Source organism: Cervus elaphus, chromosome 15 (assembly GCF_910594005.1).
Source record: "Cervus elaphus chromosome 15, mCerEla1.1, whole genome shotgun sequence".
NCBI lineage: Eukaryota > Metazoa > Chordata > Mammalia > Artiodactyla > Cervidae > Cervus > Cervus elaphus.
This window is the reverse complement of record NC_057829.1, coordinates 65,407,931-65,426,239: the sequence shown is the minus strand read 5'-3', so window position 1 is coordinate 65,426,239 and position 18,309 is coordinate 65,407,931. Positions and strand designations below refer to the sequence as shown.

Genomic DNA, 18,309 nt, shown 5'->3' with positions numbered 1-18,309 from the left:
GCCTAACCACCGCCTCGGCAACATTAAGTGTGCTGACTTTGCTAACTGCACTGTGTGTATGCTGGAAGATACAGCACAGACTGGCTGAACTTAGTGGTAAGATGACATGTTTTTAGTTTGCATGTAAACCCTGTTTGCATGTAAACCACAAGGAAGGGTATATATTAAGTAGAGAAAAGAAAATGTTCCAGATATAGGACAACATTTGGAATTGCGGGTGCAAGGACTAGATAAAGAGGATAACACTGACGACTAGAGAGGTGCAAATGATATTTAAGGATTCTGTTTGGTCTTCAGAAGGGCTCCAAGGAAAGATTCTGGTATTGAAACCCTGGGTGGGGGGGTGGAGTGAGGGAGGGATATAATGGTTAAGATGATGAATGAATGAATATAAGAATAAAGTGGGCAACAGTTGTGCTTGGGTTCAGGCTATAGCCTAAGAGGGATAGGACAAGAATTTTGACTAAGGCTGGAACTTTAGAGTTATCAATCAATCAACAACCTTTAAAAACAAACAAACAAACAAAATGTTTAAATTTTATTACTTTACACTTAAAACATAAAGAACAGAATGCCATAAATAATGGGGAAGAAAAAGATAAAACCACAACACATCAAACACAAAGATTGAGGAAGGAAAGTCAATTTTGGGTGGGGTAGCCAGTTCATGGTGTAGATCAGGAACCAACAGCGATGGTGGTTGAAGAGCCTGTTTTGCACCCAGGAGTGATGAATTCTGACCTGGCTTTGGTCTCCTGCAGGAGCAGCTGGGTTTTCCCCGTCCGAGTGGGAAATCACTGTCTGCCCAGTGGGTCTCCTGCCGGAGCTTCAGGCTCTGCCTCAGTGGACTCCAGGTCTTCCAGCTGACTCAGGGGAAGGCAGATACAGTGTTCTACGTGGCAGTAGATGTGTTATGCTCTCTGTGAGCCCAGGTCAGGATGCTGGGGAGTAGCCTGGGTGGTGTCCCAGCCCAAGGCCTTTCCTGTTTACCTCTGGGCCCTGACTCTGGGGAACCCTCAGTGGCCACATTCAACAGGAGCCTATGCTGGCCCTCGGAGGCAGTATGGTGCATGGGCCCCTCACTTGGGCAGATGGATCGCGTGTCCCCAACAAGCAGCTCCTCACCGATCTCTGGGCTGGGGCTCTGCAATGACAGTGTAGCAGCTGGCCCTGCCCGGAGGCATCAGAGCCCTGCCAGGCCATCATCTTCTCACTGCTTCTTCTGTCCACTTGACCTTCTGCTCTCAGGTCAGGTACAGACCTGTGTCTGCTCAGATATACACCCAGGAGGTAAGACACACATCTGAAGGGCTTGGGATAAACCTCAGATAGAAGGGCACTGCCTGGACTCTCTATATCCCACCCAGCCAGCTTGAACTGGGGTGTGGACATAATCGGCCCACGAGACTTATCAGTCTGCTCTTACTTGAGGCAGACCCATCCCACATAAACCCCTACCTCACACACAGGGAGAGGACACACAGCTACCCTGGTGGGATCACAGTGACGGCTCGGCCTAGGCTGGCCCACCCTGCGCCGCCCTGCGTTATCTAATTTTTACTGGGGTATAGTTGATTTATAATGTTGTGTTAGTTTCAAGTGCATACCAAAGTGAATCTGCTATACATACACACACACACTTTTTTTTAGATTTTCCCCCCACATATTCCCCATATATTACAGAGTATTGACTAGAGTTCCCTGTGCTATATGGTTAGGTCCTTATTAGTAATCTATTTTATATATAGTGGTGTGCATGTATCAATCTCAATCTTGCAATTTATCCCTTTCCTCCTTTACCCCTCAATAACCATAATTTTAACAACCATTTATTGGGTGACTAGTCTGTGCTGGGCACTTTTCTAGGTGCTAGCGAAACCAGTGAATAGGTAGACAAAATTTTTCTTTACTTTCTCTGGCAAGAAGTAGAGGGAGAATATGTAATAAATATTTTAATCTTGAAACCAGTTAGTATTGTGAAGAAAACAAAACAAGGTAACAAAAAATACCCTAACTGAGGTGTTTATGCAATGACACTGGAGTAGGTAATGTCTGAACTATAATCTGAAAGATCAGAGTCAAGCCTTATGAAGATGTAGGGAAAAAACCTCCCAGACAGAAGGAAGAACAAGTCAATGGTGTGTTCAAAAGAAAGAAAGAAAGGCAGATGTTATGGATGGGGCAAACTGAATGAGGAAGAAAGTGGTGGGAAATGAGGTTAGTGAGGTGACCTGGGGCCAGATCATATAGGTACTTCTGGGTCACAGTAAAGAGTTTGGACTTCTTGTTAAGTGTAAAGGAGAGCCCCTGGCAGTTTTGAGGTAGTTAAATATGGCATCATCTGATTTACCCTTTAGAAATACTCACACTAGGTACCACACAGAGAAGGGAGTGGGGCATCTGGGGCAGTGGGGAGAGAATAGGAAGAGGAAGTTGAAAGAAGAGGAAGGAAGACCAATTAGAGCTGATAACATAGTCAAGGCAAGAAGCAGTCATGGCTAACGTTAGAAAAGGCAGATTAGGAAGTGCTTAGAAGAAAGCTATTTTACCCTTACAAGAGAGGAAGAAGGAGAAAAGCCCTGTTGAGAATTATAAATCTGGGTTATAATACACATTTACTTCAGTATAGTGATTTACTTCTTCAGTAGGGCCAATCCTTCAAATATTTAATCTGGTACATCAACCTGGATAGGGACAAAACCAGGGTTCTTGCTCCTTGTGGCCAGAAGAAACAAGATAAAAATAAAACAAATTCAAGAGTTCTGCAGGGGATGGTGTGGAGGGGGGGATTTTTTTTTTTTTTAAAGGTCTATACTATTCTCTATTGGCTATTGCCAGGCGTTAGTTAAATAAGGATATAAAAACATTGGTTTTAAAGTTCTTTTTCTTACTGTTTTCCCTTGATTTCTCTGTAAAAACAGCTCTTAAAAAAGTCAATACTGTCTTGGTTATATTAAGAGGAAATGATATCGTCTACATTTTGATTAGGACTGAAAGAATAAGTAAGTATACCTAATGATGGAGATGGTGACAACAGAGAGATCCAGAACAGTTCTAGAATTTACAAAGAGCTAGGGTAGAAAACAGAAAGGGACCCTTAGAAGGCTCAGTAGAGCTCTCTGGCACTTGAGCATCTTTTAACAAGAGAGTTTCAAGAGAAATGGAGAGAATCTGGCCATAAATTGAACATGCAGAGTAAAAGATAACGAATGCTCAAAAGTAGAATCATCACTTTTAACATTTTCACTTAAAAAAAAATCTCTATATCTTTCAGTGACCAAAGTAGTAGTCTACTATCTTTTGGGGCAAGGGGTAAGAGTGCAAATGAAAAGAAAATGGTGGCTATAGGTACAGAATGGGACAAACATTTCAACAGGAGTAAACATCACATTTCTCAGTAGGATTATTGCATTAATATTTTAACAGCTTCTACTAAATATGATTACATATTGGGTGAACTCATAAATATGTCAGATCTGATTAGTGAACATGGAAGACAGGAAGGGGCCGATTTGTCAGCAGAAGGAAAGTTCACATTATGAATTTGACTAGTTTCTAATAACCAACAAGAAAAGCTTGCAATCACTCCAATTCTTTTAAATAAAACTCACCAGAAAATGAACTCAAAAATGCCCCAGTATAAATGATTAAAGACTGGACACTTAGCAATCTTTTTTTCCCCTCTTAATTATAGGAAAAGTCATATAAAAAATTTTACCAAAGCCACAACAAAGCCATTTCTATTATTTCCGGATTTCTGAGGAAATTAAAGGGATAGGATAGTCACTTAACATTTTTAAGTTTCAAACAGGGGCTCTTGTTTCTGCAGTAGGTTCTCTCATGGAACTTCATAGCTTTCAGGGTGATAGGTTCTTTTGTTCTAAACCAAGAAGCTCACAGCAGTTTAATTTACTGCTGCATTATTATAGCTACTAACTACGCACACCTCCAAGGCTGGTAAACCCACTGATGTAGATAGTGCCACCTTAAAAGGATTTTTGGATGGGTCTTAGTGATGAGGGGGAAAAAGGACATAATGTTTAATTATAAGAAATGATTGAAATAGGCACAGACATACCCCGGGTGCCTCTGCACTGCAGCAAGCTCTAAACTTGTTATCGTTAATGGTTTAAATTTCACTGTGCTAATCATTTCAGGACACAAGCCTTTCTTGATAATCTAATGAATTATTCCAACATCCTTCAGCAAAAAAAAAAAAAAAAAAAAAAAATCCTCCATGACAGCACTAATTACAAGACGTTTTCCCAGTGCTTATGTAAAATATGACAGAGCAGCAGCTTAGGGAATTGCAGAAAACTGCTTCTAATTTCCACTGAGAAACTGACAAACACCTCTCTTTCATCTCTCCCAGCTCTCAAGTAAGATTTAACTTTCTCATTTAGTTAATTACCGAGTGAGGATCATCATTTCCCCGGATCGGAGCGGCACAGAGCCTTTATCGTGTTAACTTGTGAACTTGATCGATGGCTGCTGCTAAAACTTAATAACTTCACCCCCTGGCAAATTGTAAGATAAATATAATAGGAGAAACTCTGACAGTAAAAACCTGCCAGAAATGAGCGCTGTGTTTATGTTTCTTTGCAGGCAGCAAAAAAAAAAATAAACAACAACAACCGACAGCTTATTACTGGTTGCGTGTTACTTATATTTAAAAGACTCCAGGCAGTTAACTTTCTACATACTGTTAAAACTTTGCTCACAAGATGGGGAAAAATGAGAAAAAGCAGCAGTGATGCAGACTTGGGGAAATGAGGGAAGAAGAAAAAAAAAAAATCGGGAGAAGGGCAAAGCAAGGGAATATACTGTGTAAAATCTTTTAAAATGTCATGTTTATCATATAAAATGTTCAACCAGCACAAATAGGCATAAAATCCTTAAAAAATAATAAAACACTGTATGAACTATATCTAGGAGCAAAGCGAGAGAATTTCACTCACTCAAATTTTTTCAATGACCATAAGTCCATGCCTGAAGAATCCAATTAACTGTAGAATTCCTAGATCTCTTCTCAAAAACCCCGGCAGCTAGAAAACCATTTACTAACGACACCATTTAACCCTTTCTGAAACAAGTACACTATAGCTAGGAAATGCATAACTCTGTCTAGAGAACTTCATCTATTCTTACATTATCCACCTTCCACACCTCAGCTAGCCAATTGAGAAGCAAACAGTCTGGATTTTTTTTTTTCCCTTTTGGTCAAATTTGAATCTGAATTTGGAATTTTAACATTTAATTGAGCAAGTTGGTACCATGGCCTAGTACAGTATGAATTTTAAGCCTTTAATAACCAACGGTAGCAAGGAAAATAGACAGGCATAAAAATGAGGTGTAACAATAATAGAATACCTGCTCATGAATGTCAGTCCCCTCTATCCCTCAGGACTGAAAACAAATCTGTATGTAAATTGCTAAGTCTGTTATACTGACCACCCTCCCATTACAGAAATATTACCAATAAAACAAAATATGAACTAAATTCTAGGAAAAGTAGAGAAAGGCACAAAAGGTCTTACAGGACTTATGAATTTAAACCTAACTTGTGAGATAGTTTTTAAAATCCATTATCTGATATGTTAGCTCCAAAAGCTGAAGGCTTCATGCTGCAATCAAGGGGCCACCATTTTGAAAGTTGAAAGGAAGACTGACATTAAAACGGCAAATTCACATTCAGCAGAGGATCAAATTTGGTTCCTTTTTTTTTTGGTTTTTACTTTCTTTAAATAAGGATTATTGGGGTCAAGCAAAGAAAGACTGATTTTAAAAAAAAACAACAGCATTTATAACAAACTTTAGAAAATATGAAAAATACAGAAGCACAGAGAACACAAAAATGGCCCATAATTTCCATCATCAACAAATAATATGCACATTTTGGTGGGTATGTATCTTTCTGGTCTAAATAAATTATTAGTGCATTATTTGATTGAGAGAGTGTTTCTATGTCACCTAGAGAATTCTCTGTCTATAACATCAAAGCAATCAGAGTAGGCAAAATTTATCTCCTTTGCTGAACACCTCAAAGAAGTCAAGATCTGATCCCATAGGATACAGAATTGTAAGTGACTGGAGGTGTAGGAAGCAGGGGAGAGGAGGAAGGGGAGGAGAAAGGAGGGAGGGGGTGAGGAGGAGTGAGAAGGATGGGGAAGGGTGAGAAGAAAGGGAAGGGAAGGAGGGAGATGGCAGCGAGCAAGGAAGAGAGGAAAGGTGAGAAAGGAGAGGAATGAAATTGACTGGGGATGGGTAGAGAGTGGGTAGGAGAGAGACAGGAAAGAAAAGGAAAGGTTAGGCATGGGTAGGAAGAAATGGCTAAGGGGAAAGAGGTGAGGGGCTAGGGAAGAGATGGAGGGAGAGACAGAAAGTAGGTATGAGACGAAGAGAGATGAGGAGAAAAGGAATAAATATAACCAAATGCAAAAGGGGCCTAGCATAACTAAGTTCACCTGCCCTAAGAAAAATAATATGCCTGTCAGGAGAAAAGGTCCTCTCCCACACAATAAACATCAAGAGGGAGAGGGGATGAAAAACTATTTTTCTAAACCGCTACTTAATGTTTCAGGCAGAGTAATAAAGTTTAACTGTCTGGAATCTTGTTGCTCTTTCTGTAAACTTCCTCAGATAGAGGTTGCTTATCTGGATGTTAAATAATGTTAATAGTACCAAAATAAAATTTCTGTGATGAGAAAGTTTTAACTAAGAGTCTTCTCCCTGACTTCCCCCTCATATCCTCCCTTTATTTTAACATCAGAAAGCTAAGTTCTACCAATAAATAACGTGGAATGACAGAGGCACTGGCTGCCAGAGAGAAACACAGAGACACACTTAAAATGCAATTAAAAAGGACACAGGAAAATACAGTTAATTTAAAATAAAAAAGAAAAAACTATCCTCTTCCTCTTTGTGCACTAATCCTTTACATTTTTTTGTCCAATAAAAAGGTCTCAATGACTTGGTAGAACTTGCTCCTGAAGAAAGCCTTTGAGAAGCTACATCCAAAACCTGGATTAAGAAAATACAAGGCTTTTTGGGATAGGATCTCAAGAAACCAACTCAGCTTTCTAGAAGAAATTCAACTCCTTCCAAATGCTTGTTAATGCATGTTAAATGCAGCAAGAAATAATCCTACGAGGCAGCAGCACAGGCCTCTCTTAGCTGCAGTGAATGAAGTAAATGACTTGTAACTTCTGGAAGTCTTGGTTATCTGCAGGTAAAACTTTAATAACCCTTGGAGCATCAAGGGACAAAAGACATTTTTCTCTGGAATACGTGGGTAATTGTCTTCTTAATTTATCCAGAAAAAGCTTAGTTTGGATGCAGCATCTGCTTTTTTTTTTTTTTAAGCAGAGGTGATCAAAGTAACTTGCTCAAATTCACAGAAGTTACTAGATTTCAGACCAGACTGCAAAATGCAGTTGTTGTGTTAAGTGTACAGTTTTTCTAAACTGATATTTTGGACCTTCTCTTACCAATAAGAATGCTACTATCACTACATTGATGCTTTGTCAGTAAATACTCTAATCCACAGTTTTCTAAGATTAGTTTCAACATTTTAATGTAAAAAAATACACAAAATATTACTATGTAAAAATTCAAGAATGAGAGTAAAATTACAATGAGTGACATTTAACAATTGGAGAAGATTGGAAAGAGCAAAAGAAAGACTTCGAAATATGTTTCATGATATGAAATAAAAGACATTTGAACATTGACTTTTTTTTTCATTTTCAATCTTTCAGAACAATTGCCAAAACACTCCCACAACACTCAAATCTAGTGAGGGAAAAACAATAAGGAAGTTATTAGCATGGTAACAAGATTCTCAACATAGTACCCTAATTTTGAAAATTCACTTTTCTGATTTCTACAGTAAATACAGGATGATTCCTCCATCCTGTAGGGTATAGAGTACCTTTTGCTTCCTTCAGACTTTTTACTTCATTTTAGTCATCAGCAAAGACAGAGAGGGCAGAAACCAGACTGAAATTCCAGCTGTCAACAGCACTCATCCTCCTTTTCTTTCAAAAATTAGCAGAAAAACGATTACTCTGTGATTTTGTCTGAAGGTTATTTATATTTCCCCCACATGGGTACTATTTTTATGGGGTTTCATGGGCCAGAGACTGCAGATTTTTGGTGTTCTGGAGAAAATACTGAATCTTGAGTGTCACAAAAAATTTTCTTTTTCTAAATGGAACAAATCTCTACCAGGGATTTTGTGTTTGTTTACTAAGAGTGGAGGTGGGATGAGAAAATGAAAATCAGGAAGATAGTTACTTCCACACTGTTTACAAGCTTGTTTAAGAAATAGAACTGTGGTCTTTTCTTTGCAGAACTTGGCTTTTCTTAAAGGACGAAATAGTTTACATAAAGACACTTCCTGGTTTACTACCCAATTTTTCACTTCACCTAGGTGTGGCTTAAGCTCACATGCAGCACTATAAATATGAAACGCAAGGATAACAACTTTTTTCAGTGAAGTTTTCCTACGAGCCAAATGCACTCTACTTTCAATTTCTGTTTAAGGAATAAACAGAGGCTTTGGAAATTTCATGCTTTGGAAACAAACCACTACAAAAAGTTCTCTTATAGTTGAGTCACATGTAAACGGCTCTACAGCAAAAGTTAGACAGCACGGTGGCCTAGTCCCATCACTAATTAGCTATGTAATCTTGGCTAAGTCTCTACTGTTTGGGATCTCCTCTATAAAATGAGTGGGTGGATGGAATAATCTGAGGCTCAGTCTGGCTTTTATATTTTGAGTTTACGGTTCAGTTCCATGTAAATTAAAATAGAGCTGAGGGACTACATTTACAAAGAGAATCATTCTTCATATTTTCTTACTAAAAAACTAACATATCAGAGTTTAAGAACACACACCTCAAGCAAAAAGAAGCATTTTTCATACTATTATTCAGTCAAGCAATATATTCCAAAATCCCAAGAGTAAGTCAAACTTTCCTGCAACAATTGAGCTTTTAATGCAAAGAAATGCTATCATTCTGAATGTGACTGTTACACAGGTAACCTTATTATTCTTTTACTTTACTGGAGGCTAAAATATTCCATAGTTAAGAATTTAAAACTTTATGGTGTAACTTTTCTCAGGGCTGACACAGATCTGAAGACTTAATGATATCGTGACACTTTGTGTCTCAATGTGCCTCATTTCTTTCATAATTTACTCTCTTATTTCCCCATCCATCTTCCTCTATGCTGCTGCTAAGTCGCTTCAGTCGTGTCCGACTCTGTGCGACCCCATAGACGGCAGCCCACCAGGCTCCCCTGTCCCTGGGATTCTCCAGGCAAGAACACAGGAGTGGGTTGCCATTTCCTTCTCCAGGGCATGCATGCATGCCGAGTTGCTTCAGTCGTGTCTGACTCTGTGCAACCCCATGGACAGCAGCCCACCAGGCTCCTCTGTCCACGGGATTCTCCAGGCAAGAATACTGGAATCGGTTGCCATTTCCTTCTCCATCTTCCTCTATAGTTCCTGGTATTTAAGGTGTTCAAGAAAATTGTAAATAAATAAATGTACCTATTAAAAATTCCTTTATTTCACAAGGAGATAAAATATTTTATCAATTTAATACATCAGTTTGTCTTACTTAGGGCCAAATCAAAATACTAGGGCTACATGAAGAGTCTGCAAATAGATATGAAAAAATTACTGGGATCCTCTTAATGCTTTCTATCAAGATTATAGTGGTCATGATCTGATGGCTGCTGCTCTCTGCTGTTTTAATTTTCAGCCTTATAGCCCACAGCCAGCTCTACCTGAGACACCTTTTTCTGTCAGATTCCAAAGGCCATCAAGTGTCCTCAAGGACAAAGTGATATATTAGCTGCTGTAATAAAGGAAGCTATGTATAAAACACTAAGCACAGGGTCCGGCACATAAATGCCTAATGAAGGTAATCGTTATCATTTGCTGGTATGTAGAGACCATCTCAGCAACTCAGCCTGTATCAGGACCTGCCCGTCAAACTTTGAAAGTAAGATTTTAACTGAAACTCCATACCAAATTCCCCAGGAAAGGGAAATATGAATCGGAATATTTTAAAATATGCTAACTTGTCTGGCCACCATTAGCTGATGTGATTGGGGATAGAACTGTGAAGAAAAAAAGAAAATTTAAGATGTGATTAGACTGTAAGAACAGCTCAAAGGCTCTGGGTGAGAAAACTACAACTTAGGGAATTTTTGTGTGTACTGAGTTATCTCATTTAAACAAATATATTGAGGACTTCCTATGTGTAAGTGCCTAATGGAACTCTCATTAACTGCTGGAGAGAGTATAAATTGGCACCACCAGTCAGGAAATTCTAATTTCCCTCCTAGTGACACACACAACAGAATACATGTATTCACTGCACATACTGACCAAAAGATATATACCAAAAAATTTTGCAGTTATCAAAATCTGACTGGACACATATATTTGGTATATATACTTAATGACATACCACACATCAATGAAAATAAATAAATTACAGCTATATGCAATAATATGATTCCCAAAAACATTATGTTTAGGGAAGTAAGTTAGACAGTAAAGAATATACACTGTATGACTCCATTCACACAAAGTTCAAAGCCAGGCAAAACTAACACATGATGTTAAGCAGTGAGGAGAATGGCTAGCCTTGGGAGGGAAATGACAAAGAAGGCAGGAGTGGGTTTCTGGTATGTGTTTTTTCCTTTCCTCTTCTTCCTTTTTTTAATCTTGCTAGTGCTTACACAAGATATGTTCACTTTGTGAAAATTCACTCAGCCAAACTCAGGGTCTCCTGAATACTGTATTGGAAACAACTTATTGTATTCATAAAAAGAGAAATAAGGGTGGATAAAGTCCTGTTTGGTTACAGATACATAGCCCTAACTCTTATTTTCTGATATAAAGGAAACAGTGAGTTCTATAAAAAAGATTTTTTTTTTCCTATAAAAAAGATTTACAATTTTGCCATGGCACAGCTTTAGCCTCTATTTTCACTTACGACCCTTTGGCCACATACAGACAACTGTTCCCATATGCCACTACTCTGAACAAGGTTAGAGCTCCCTCTAGCACTTTTAACTAAGGAAACATCACAGGCCCTTACAGAGCTGACACAGTTTGGTGCTGCCCACGGTTAAATGCAATATGGCGATTTTTATTTTTAATTTGCTTTAATTGTTGCTATGGTATGAATAATTAATAGGCTGCCTAAGCCAGTTTTGTAAAGTTCATAATACAGAAAGCCAGGAGAGAAATATCTACTTAGAAAGGAGGGTTAAAAATGGTTATAACTGCTATAATATTAGAGAATTTGGAGCATTTATTCATAATTTGTGGCAACATTTATGTCTCACCAACAAAGAAGCATGCTACCAAGCACTTCCTACTAAAAAATTCTTCTAATCTTCATCAATTTTTCTCTTCATGGCTTCACAACCATTGTACGTATAGTACCAGATAAGAGCAAAGTAGGTCAGTGTTAGGAGAACCCTGCTCTTCAGTGGAGAAGAAGAGGAAGGTTTGGCTGTAAACACTTAACCTAGTTCCATCCATTCTAAAACAAGTATTTATTAGCATTAAATAACCCCCTGGACAATAGAGGCTATTCAAATTAGCCTGTATTCTTTTCCCATGCTTGTAAACTCCCTTCTCCACAGAAACCTTAACCAATGGAAATTATGTTATCAATGTTTCCACTCAGGAATGTCTGTTTCATGTTTGGATATGCCAGAAAGTATAATTTAGTTATGATGTTGCAATCCTACACATTTCAGGCAGAATTTGAGCAGTCTCTGAAAGTTCAATGATAATAATACACACCATCTGGGAATGTAGCCAGAAATAAAAGGGGCTTCGTTTTTCATTGTTGGATTTTAAATCGTCCCCTCCCTGAAAGAAACACAGCTTATCAACACTCTGGTTAAAATTAATACACATAGAAAACCAGTTAATTAATAAGTTCCTTGAATCAAAGAGAGAATTAAAAATAGAGAATATAAAGAATTATCTTAAAGTATACTCATTTTAGCCAAGACTATTATGTGTTATTCATTATTCTGCATACTAAAGTTAAGAAACAACATTTTTGAGCAATAAGAAATATTTCCTATAAACCATTTTTTAGCATACAGATCTCTCAAAAAGTATGTCTAAAGTCACAGGAAACTTTAGCAATTTCCAAGGGAAATTTTTATCATTTTTTTTTGTTAGCATTTTAAATGGAGATTAATACAAGTCAGTACGACTTCCTCTCTCATGCTCTGGTTACACACAAGCACTGCTCTGCCAAAGATAGTACAGCATGGATGTCAGCACTGATCTTTCCTGCACATACCACCACAAAGCCACGATGCCAAGTTACCACTTACTTTGGTTTTGCATCATGTCTGCTGGTCACATAACACGGCCACATTCACTCCAAGGGCAGCTCAAACTAGGGGTGAAATATTATCTGAAAACAGTGATTCATTAAGCTACTGAGAGCTTCAATCATGAGTTGTGTTTTTCCTAAGATAGGATCCACTACTGCTTCTCTTTTAATTCACCTAGTATCTGCTGGGAGCCATATATCATGAACTAGAACAAGAATGACAGATCTAAATTAACACAACAGAAAAGCTATTTGATGCTGCCTCTTGGCTTCTACACTTCACTCTCTTTCGTGGCATCCAAAGGCCTCAGAACCCTGGCATTAATTAAGCAATAGTTTTATTACACACAATCAAAAGCCTGAAAAGAAAAGCCCAGATAGTAAGAGGAGATTACAAGGTTCACTTAATAGTTCTACTTTTTTTGTGGTTGCTAATTGACATATTTTAAATTTTTATCTCATATGGAATGCTGAAAAGGAGAATATCAGCACTGTAAGTGTAAGAGTAAGAGGAGAACCCAAACCTAAAATGTATTACTGTATCATGATTTTACAGAACCAATTTGCATACTTCTGTGTTTTCCAAATCATGGCTACTTGTTAATAAATTGCTAACACTTAATAGGCACCACAGAAAACTTTTTAGAAAATCCCCACACATTTGCTTCATCTGGCCTAATTTCTATGTACTAAAACACTAAACAGAGTGACTGAAAGCACACAGACATGGGGTCAGATAGCCTGGGTTTAGATTCTAGTTTTGCAACATATCTTGGGCAAATTGCTTAATCCTTCTCAGTTATAGTTAATCTGTATATAAAATGGGGCTGTGTTTGCTTAATGAGATCATTGTCGGGATTTGAGTTAGAGTGTATATAAAACCCTTAACCCTTAGTGTCTGGCACATTGTAAACATTCAATAAAAAATGGTGCAAAAGGCTGTCAAATCTGATGACATAATCTCTGGATTTTAATACTTTAAATACTATATAAAAGAAGTTGAGAATCTACCTTCTGCAAGTTAAAATTAATTCTACTAAAACTCTACATTGAAGGCAATTTATTTTTGCATACAATTTGCCTTTTATAGGTAACTTCTACCATATATTTTCAATTGAGGAGAAGCAGAGTAAAAACTCTAAAATTCAAACTTCTGAAGTTTCAAGAGAACTAAATAATAGCATTAATTGGAAACCAAGAGCAACCTAAATAGCTGACTAAAAGATTACTTGCATAAGCAAACAATTATATATAGAATGAATAAACAAGGTCCTACTATATAGCACAAGGAACTATATTCAATATCCTGTGATAACCCATAATGGAAAAGAATATGAAAAAGAATGTATATTTATGTATAACTGGATCACTTTGCTATAGAGCAGAAATGAACACAAACTTGTAAATAAACTATACTTCAATAAAACAAATTTTAAAAATTAGTTATATAAAGCTCTCACTTAGGATCTACTTCTACTGCATGTTCTCATGTTATAATGTTGAGACAGTGGCTCCTACAGTGTCCAGGCTAGATGTATTCAAATTTCCCATATCCTTTTATTATTGCAAATGGAATCTACTATAGTCTGTAATATGATGTCTACACCTATTCCCTATCAAAATGTAAAACATAAAAAATAGTTATATTTCTTGGACTTATATTCAGAACCTACCTCTTCTCTAATTACCTAGAGGAAAAAGAAAATTCCTTCAACCTATCAAATTTGAGGTAAAAAAACAAAAACAAAAACAAAAAACACTATACTAATCCTACCAAAAAAAGAAGCCCCAAACCCACACATATTAAGATTCAAGGAAACTGATTTTTTTTTTAAGTTCCCTAATCCATCAGGTTTTAAGTACGCCAACCATAAGAATAAGAAAAAATACACAAACTGGAAATGAACCTCACAAATAGATGTAAATAAAGCCACTCTTTAGGTTGCCCATTAATCCACAAGTGGCATATTCATCTTATTTACAGTATTATACCCCCTGCCATGATATTCCATTACAGAGTCACGCTACACACTCCATAGTTAACACTGTAGGAACCATCTCTCTTTAAACACGGTTTTCTCTATATATTTCCCTTTAGGCTTGCTCCCAAGTTTTGTTTCTTGTTTCTTTTAATCTTTACAATTAAATTTCTTATGCTATTAGATATTCCAAGAAAATGTGGATAAAGTTAAAGAAGTGATGTCCGAGGTATAAAACATAATTAAATTTATGTTCATTCTTCTAGAAATATTTCAACATTTCTGTTTATCATGGTCTTAGTGCTCCACGTGAGCAAGTGCTTCTTACATATATTTATATGTCAATCTTAACTACCAAAAACTTCTATCCTTTCCATTAGAGAATACCTAGGGAGATTTTATATACACATACACACACAGAATAATAGTCATGTTTGTTTGCTTTTTGCTTCATTTGCTTTTGATGAACCTGTTTCTTAATTACTCATTGTCCCAAGCCTCCTCTTTACTGTCTGAAACAGACAAGAGATTCAAAGTCCAACTATTAATTCATATACCCTCATCCTGTCTTTATAATCACCCAACCGTCTAAAAGCATGCATGCTTACAAAAAAAAAAAATATTTACTCAAGTATAATCACACAGAGCCTGGACTTTGAAGGGACATTTAAAAAAAAAAAAAACTGATAAAACTAATTACCAAGTTTAACCAGGAAAAATAAGTTCTTGGTGTAAAAGGACTGCCAATATATGTTTACACTGTAAATCCTGACACAGAGATTCAGATGAGATTTGTATTCCAAAACAACTTCTATTGATAAAACAATTACTAAGGTAAGGTTACCACCTTCAACTGATTGTACCAGACTCATACTAAGGTTACCATACTGATACTAAGTCCAATGACATGAGGTCATCTTCAGTCCTTTAAAGACCAGTATTTATAAGGTAGGTGATTATTACTGAGTAATAAGCATTTACATTTGCATAGAGTAGTACAAAAGTAAAAATAAGTATCTTCATTCTGAAGATACAAGAAAAAGAAAATGGATCTTTAAAAATTCCGTATTTAGGAATATATCCCAAACTAATAACTGAGGGTGATGAGGAATTTAGAAAAGATTATCGTATCATCAGAGATACAACTGGTTCTATACATAAGAACTTTAAATAAGGGAGTATTAGGTGAGCTCCAAAGGACTAGACTAATGAAATTTTCTCTAAAGAAAACCTTACTGATGAGATTTGGGATTAGTAGAATTTAAGGTGACTTGGCAACTCTGTCTCTGTAAGGAAATTAAAAGAGAGTTTCCTGGTCATTCAGTTAGTTAGAATTTTCTGCTATTACCAGTATAAACAAACAAAACAAGATGCCCTCAAAAAAAAAAAAAAAACACATCTATTTTAACACTGATCTTAAGAAATAAATCTTACTGGAAGAGAGCTCTAATCTAAATACGGCAAGATCATTAGCTCAGATGGAATTCCACAAATGTAGCAAAATGGAAAAATACAATTTAATTTTTGTAGAAACTTAGTACAGTCATTTAAATTCATAGCTCATTTGCCTTACAAGAAACTGAAGTCATGACACAAGAATAAAATTTTACATGTATGAATACTGAGCTCATGAGTACTGAAAGGTTCAAAAGGAGAGCTCGGGTTTCACAAGCTTTATAAGTGATCTATTTACACCATATGACTAAGAAGGTACTTATTCATGGAGAGCTTATGAACCTAGGCTTCTGGAACTGTCAAACTAGGAGAAGAGAATGAAAAGCCACAAAAATCCATAAAAGTGTAAGAATAAAAATCTCTCTTCTAGATTAAGGAATGTAGAAAAGTAATCACGCAAAATTCTAACAAGTGGGCTTTAACATATTAATATACACAGTAGCACAGATCTCTTAGACAGTGTGGGGGGGGGGAGTTCTAAAGACTATTTAGTATTAAGCGACTGATTCTAAAATACTGATACATTTAAGTCTTACTGAATATTTTCAGGAAAAGCTCATTATTGGTTAAAAAAAAAATCAAGTTTCTGACAGAACTGCAAGAGCAGTACTGAAGATTTTTAGAGGGGGAAAGAAGGTAGGGAGATGGGTACTAGGAGAAAGTGAAGGGCCTTTGTTCTATGAGTTTTGCAAAGAAGTAGAATATCAGGGACTCATTCTGCAACTACAGTATCATAGGGTTGCAATAATGAATTTCCATTAGTTATATATATTATGTTAAAAGTTCTATTAACTATGATAAAAAAAATTAGTTTACACCTAACCTGAATATTTCATACTATAGGCTCTTTTCTGTTAATTCTATACTCAGACGGGTACCTGTTAACTAGTTTTTACATATTATTACTTTAAATAAGCCCCTAAAACAACTATTAATATCAAGAAAACAAATTTATTTTATGTATCTTTGGGAGATATCTGAATTCATTTACATAGACTGTATTACTTGCTTTTACAGTAAACCACTAAACTTAAGATACAAATTCTGAAATACTGCAAATCCTGGTTGCCTTGTTTATTTTCCCAAAGTCAAAGCCTGCCAAAGGCAGCCAAGAAAATGGGCGCTGATTTGGTGAGAAAATCTGGCTCATTAATGTCTTTCGTAGTCTTATACCATACTTCCTAATATTTCAGGGATGATTAACAAGGTTACTGTTTTAGTAAAAGTGAGCGTTAAGTGGATGAACTAGCCTTTAGTTTCAGTTACTACCTGGATTTTTTTTTCCCTCTTCCTTTTATAGACACCATTCATTGATATTCAATTCTCAATTATATAAATTGAAGTAACACAGTCCCCCACACGAAGATATCAATGGCACAGTGAAAAAAACCAAATAGTGAATTTCCTAATAAACAGAATCAGGAAAGGAACAAAATTTAAACATGCCATAGCTTACGCCTGGATGAGGGTCCTTTCATAAACAATTAAAAATGACAAGTCCTCCAAATCAGAAAAACCCATATGCTACTTGCAAGGAAAACTATATTGGAGGGGTGGAATGTTGGGAGGCTGACAAGGTAGACCTTTTTAAGTTTTAATTTCTCTGGTTACTTGATTTTTTAAAAAAATCAAAGGTTAAAAGCCAGAGTGAAATGCTGGAGAAAGTGTACTGGTAATCAAAGTTCTCAACGACCCCTGATAGAATTACCATCTATAAATCATTAATATAGCAACCATATTTGTGACAATACTTTGGAAAGTAGGCAGCCTTTTCTTTCTTTCTTGGAGTTGAAGTAAAATTGGCATATACCATTATATTAGTTTCAAGTGTATAGGTAGTATTTCTTTAAGTTTGCAAACCAGCTCCACGATGCCTGTATATACTGCAACAAACGTGTGATGTAAAACCCAAAGTTTTTTTTTTTTTTTTCATTTCCTCTTCAGGAATTGTGCCTGGCACTGTGCAGCTGTGGTGTTGCCTTCATCACTCCCTCTGTTTCCAGTCTTGCTAATTAAAAGGTTGATCACAGAACAATGCTCTTCTCATTAATTTCAGTGTTCCGATTGGGCAGGATCCCTGCTTACCCCACCTGATCTTTTCACACTGCTGAAGTTAATGTGACAGGAGCCCGAAGATGGATTACCTGCTGCCATATTGCCCATCGCCTCCAATCAGGAGCTATCTGTGTAAACTGATTGTTCTAATTTGCTCTCATTATTTTTACAATATCAGGAGAAAATAACGCACACAGCTCACTGTCAAAGCCATGAAAATCAGCCATTAGTTAAACTCAGACACTGAGTGGCTTTATTAGAGGCACTGCAGTTTATTGATGTAGCTCCATTCAAACAAGGAGGCATTTGCTTCACTAGAAGGAAATGTTTATACTGAAAGTAAATATTTATTGTAATAATACCCACAGCAACATGATATTTTGAAGAATCCTGTACTTATTTCATAAGCTTGGTTTTGACACAAATTAACAACA

The 18,309-nt window shown here is 36.7% G+C and overlaps 1 protein-coding gene across 10 annotated transcripts in view; it reads right to left on the bottom strand.

The window, feature by feature from the left end:
- BTRC (beta-transducin repeat containing E3 ubiquitin protein ligase) overlaps positions 1-18,309 on the bottom strand; it is a 172,641-nt gene that overhangs the window by 37,132 nt on the left and 117,200 nt on the right. For 6 of the 10 annotated variants that reach the window (XM_043924957.1, XM_043924961.1, XM_043924962.1 and 3 more), the window contains one exon: positions 11,837-11,905. The exons of the other annotated variants lie outside the window; for them this stretch is intronic. In XM_043924957.1, the coding sequence (XP_043780892.1) occupies positions 11,837-11,905 (69 nt within the window). The remainder of the gene's footprint in view (positions 1-11,836; positions 11,906-18,309) is intronic. 10 annotated transcript variants of the gene reach the window in all.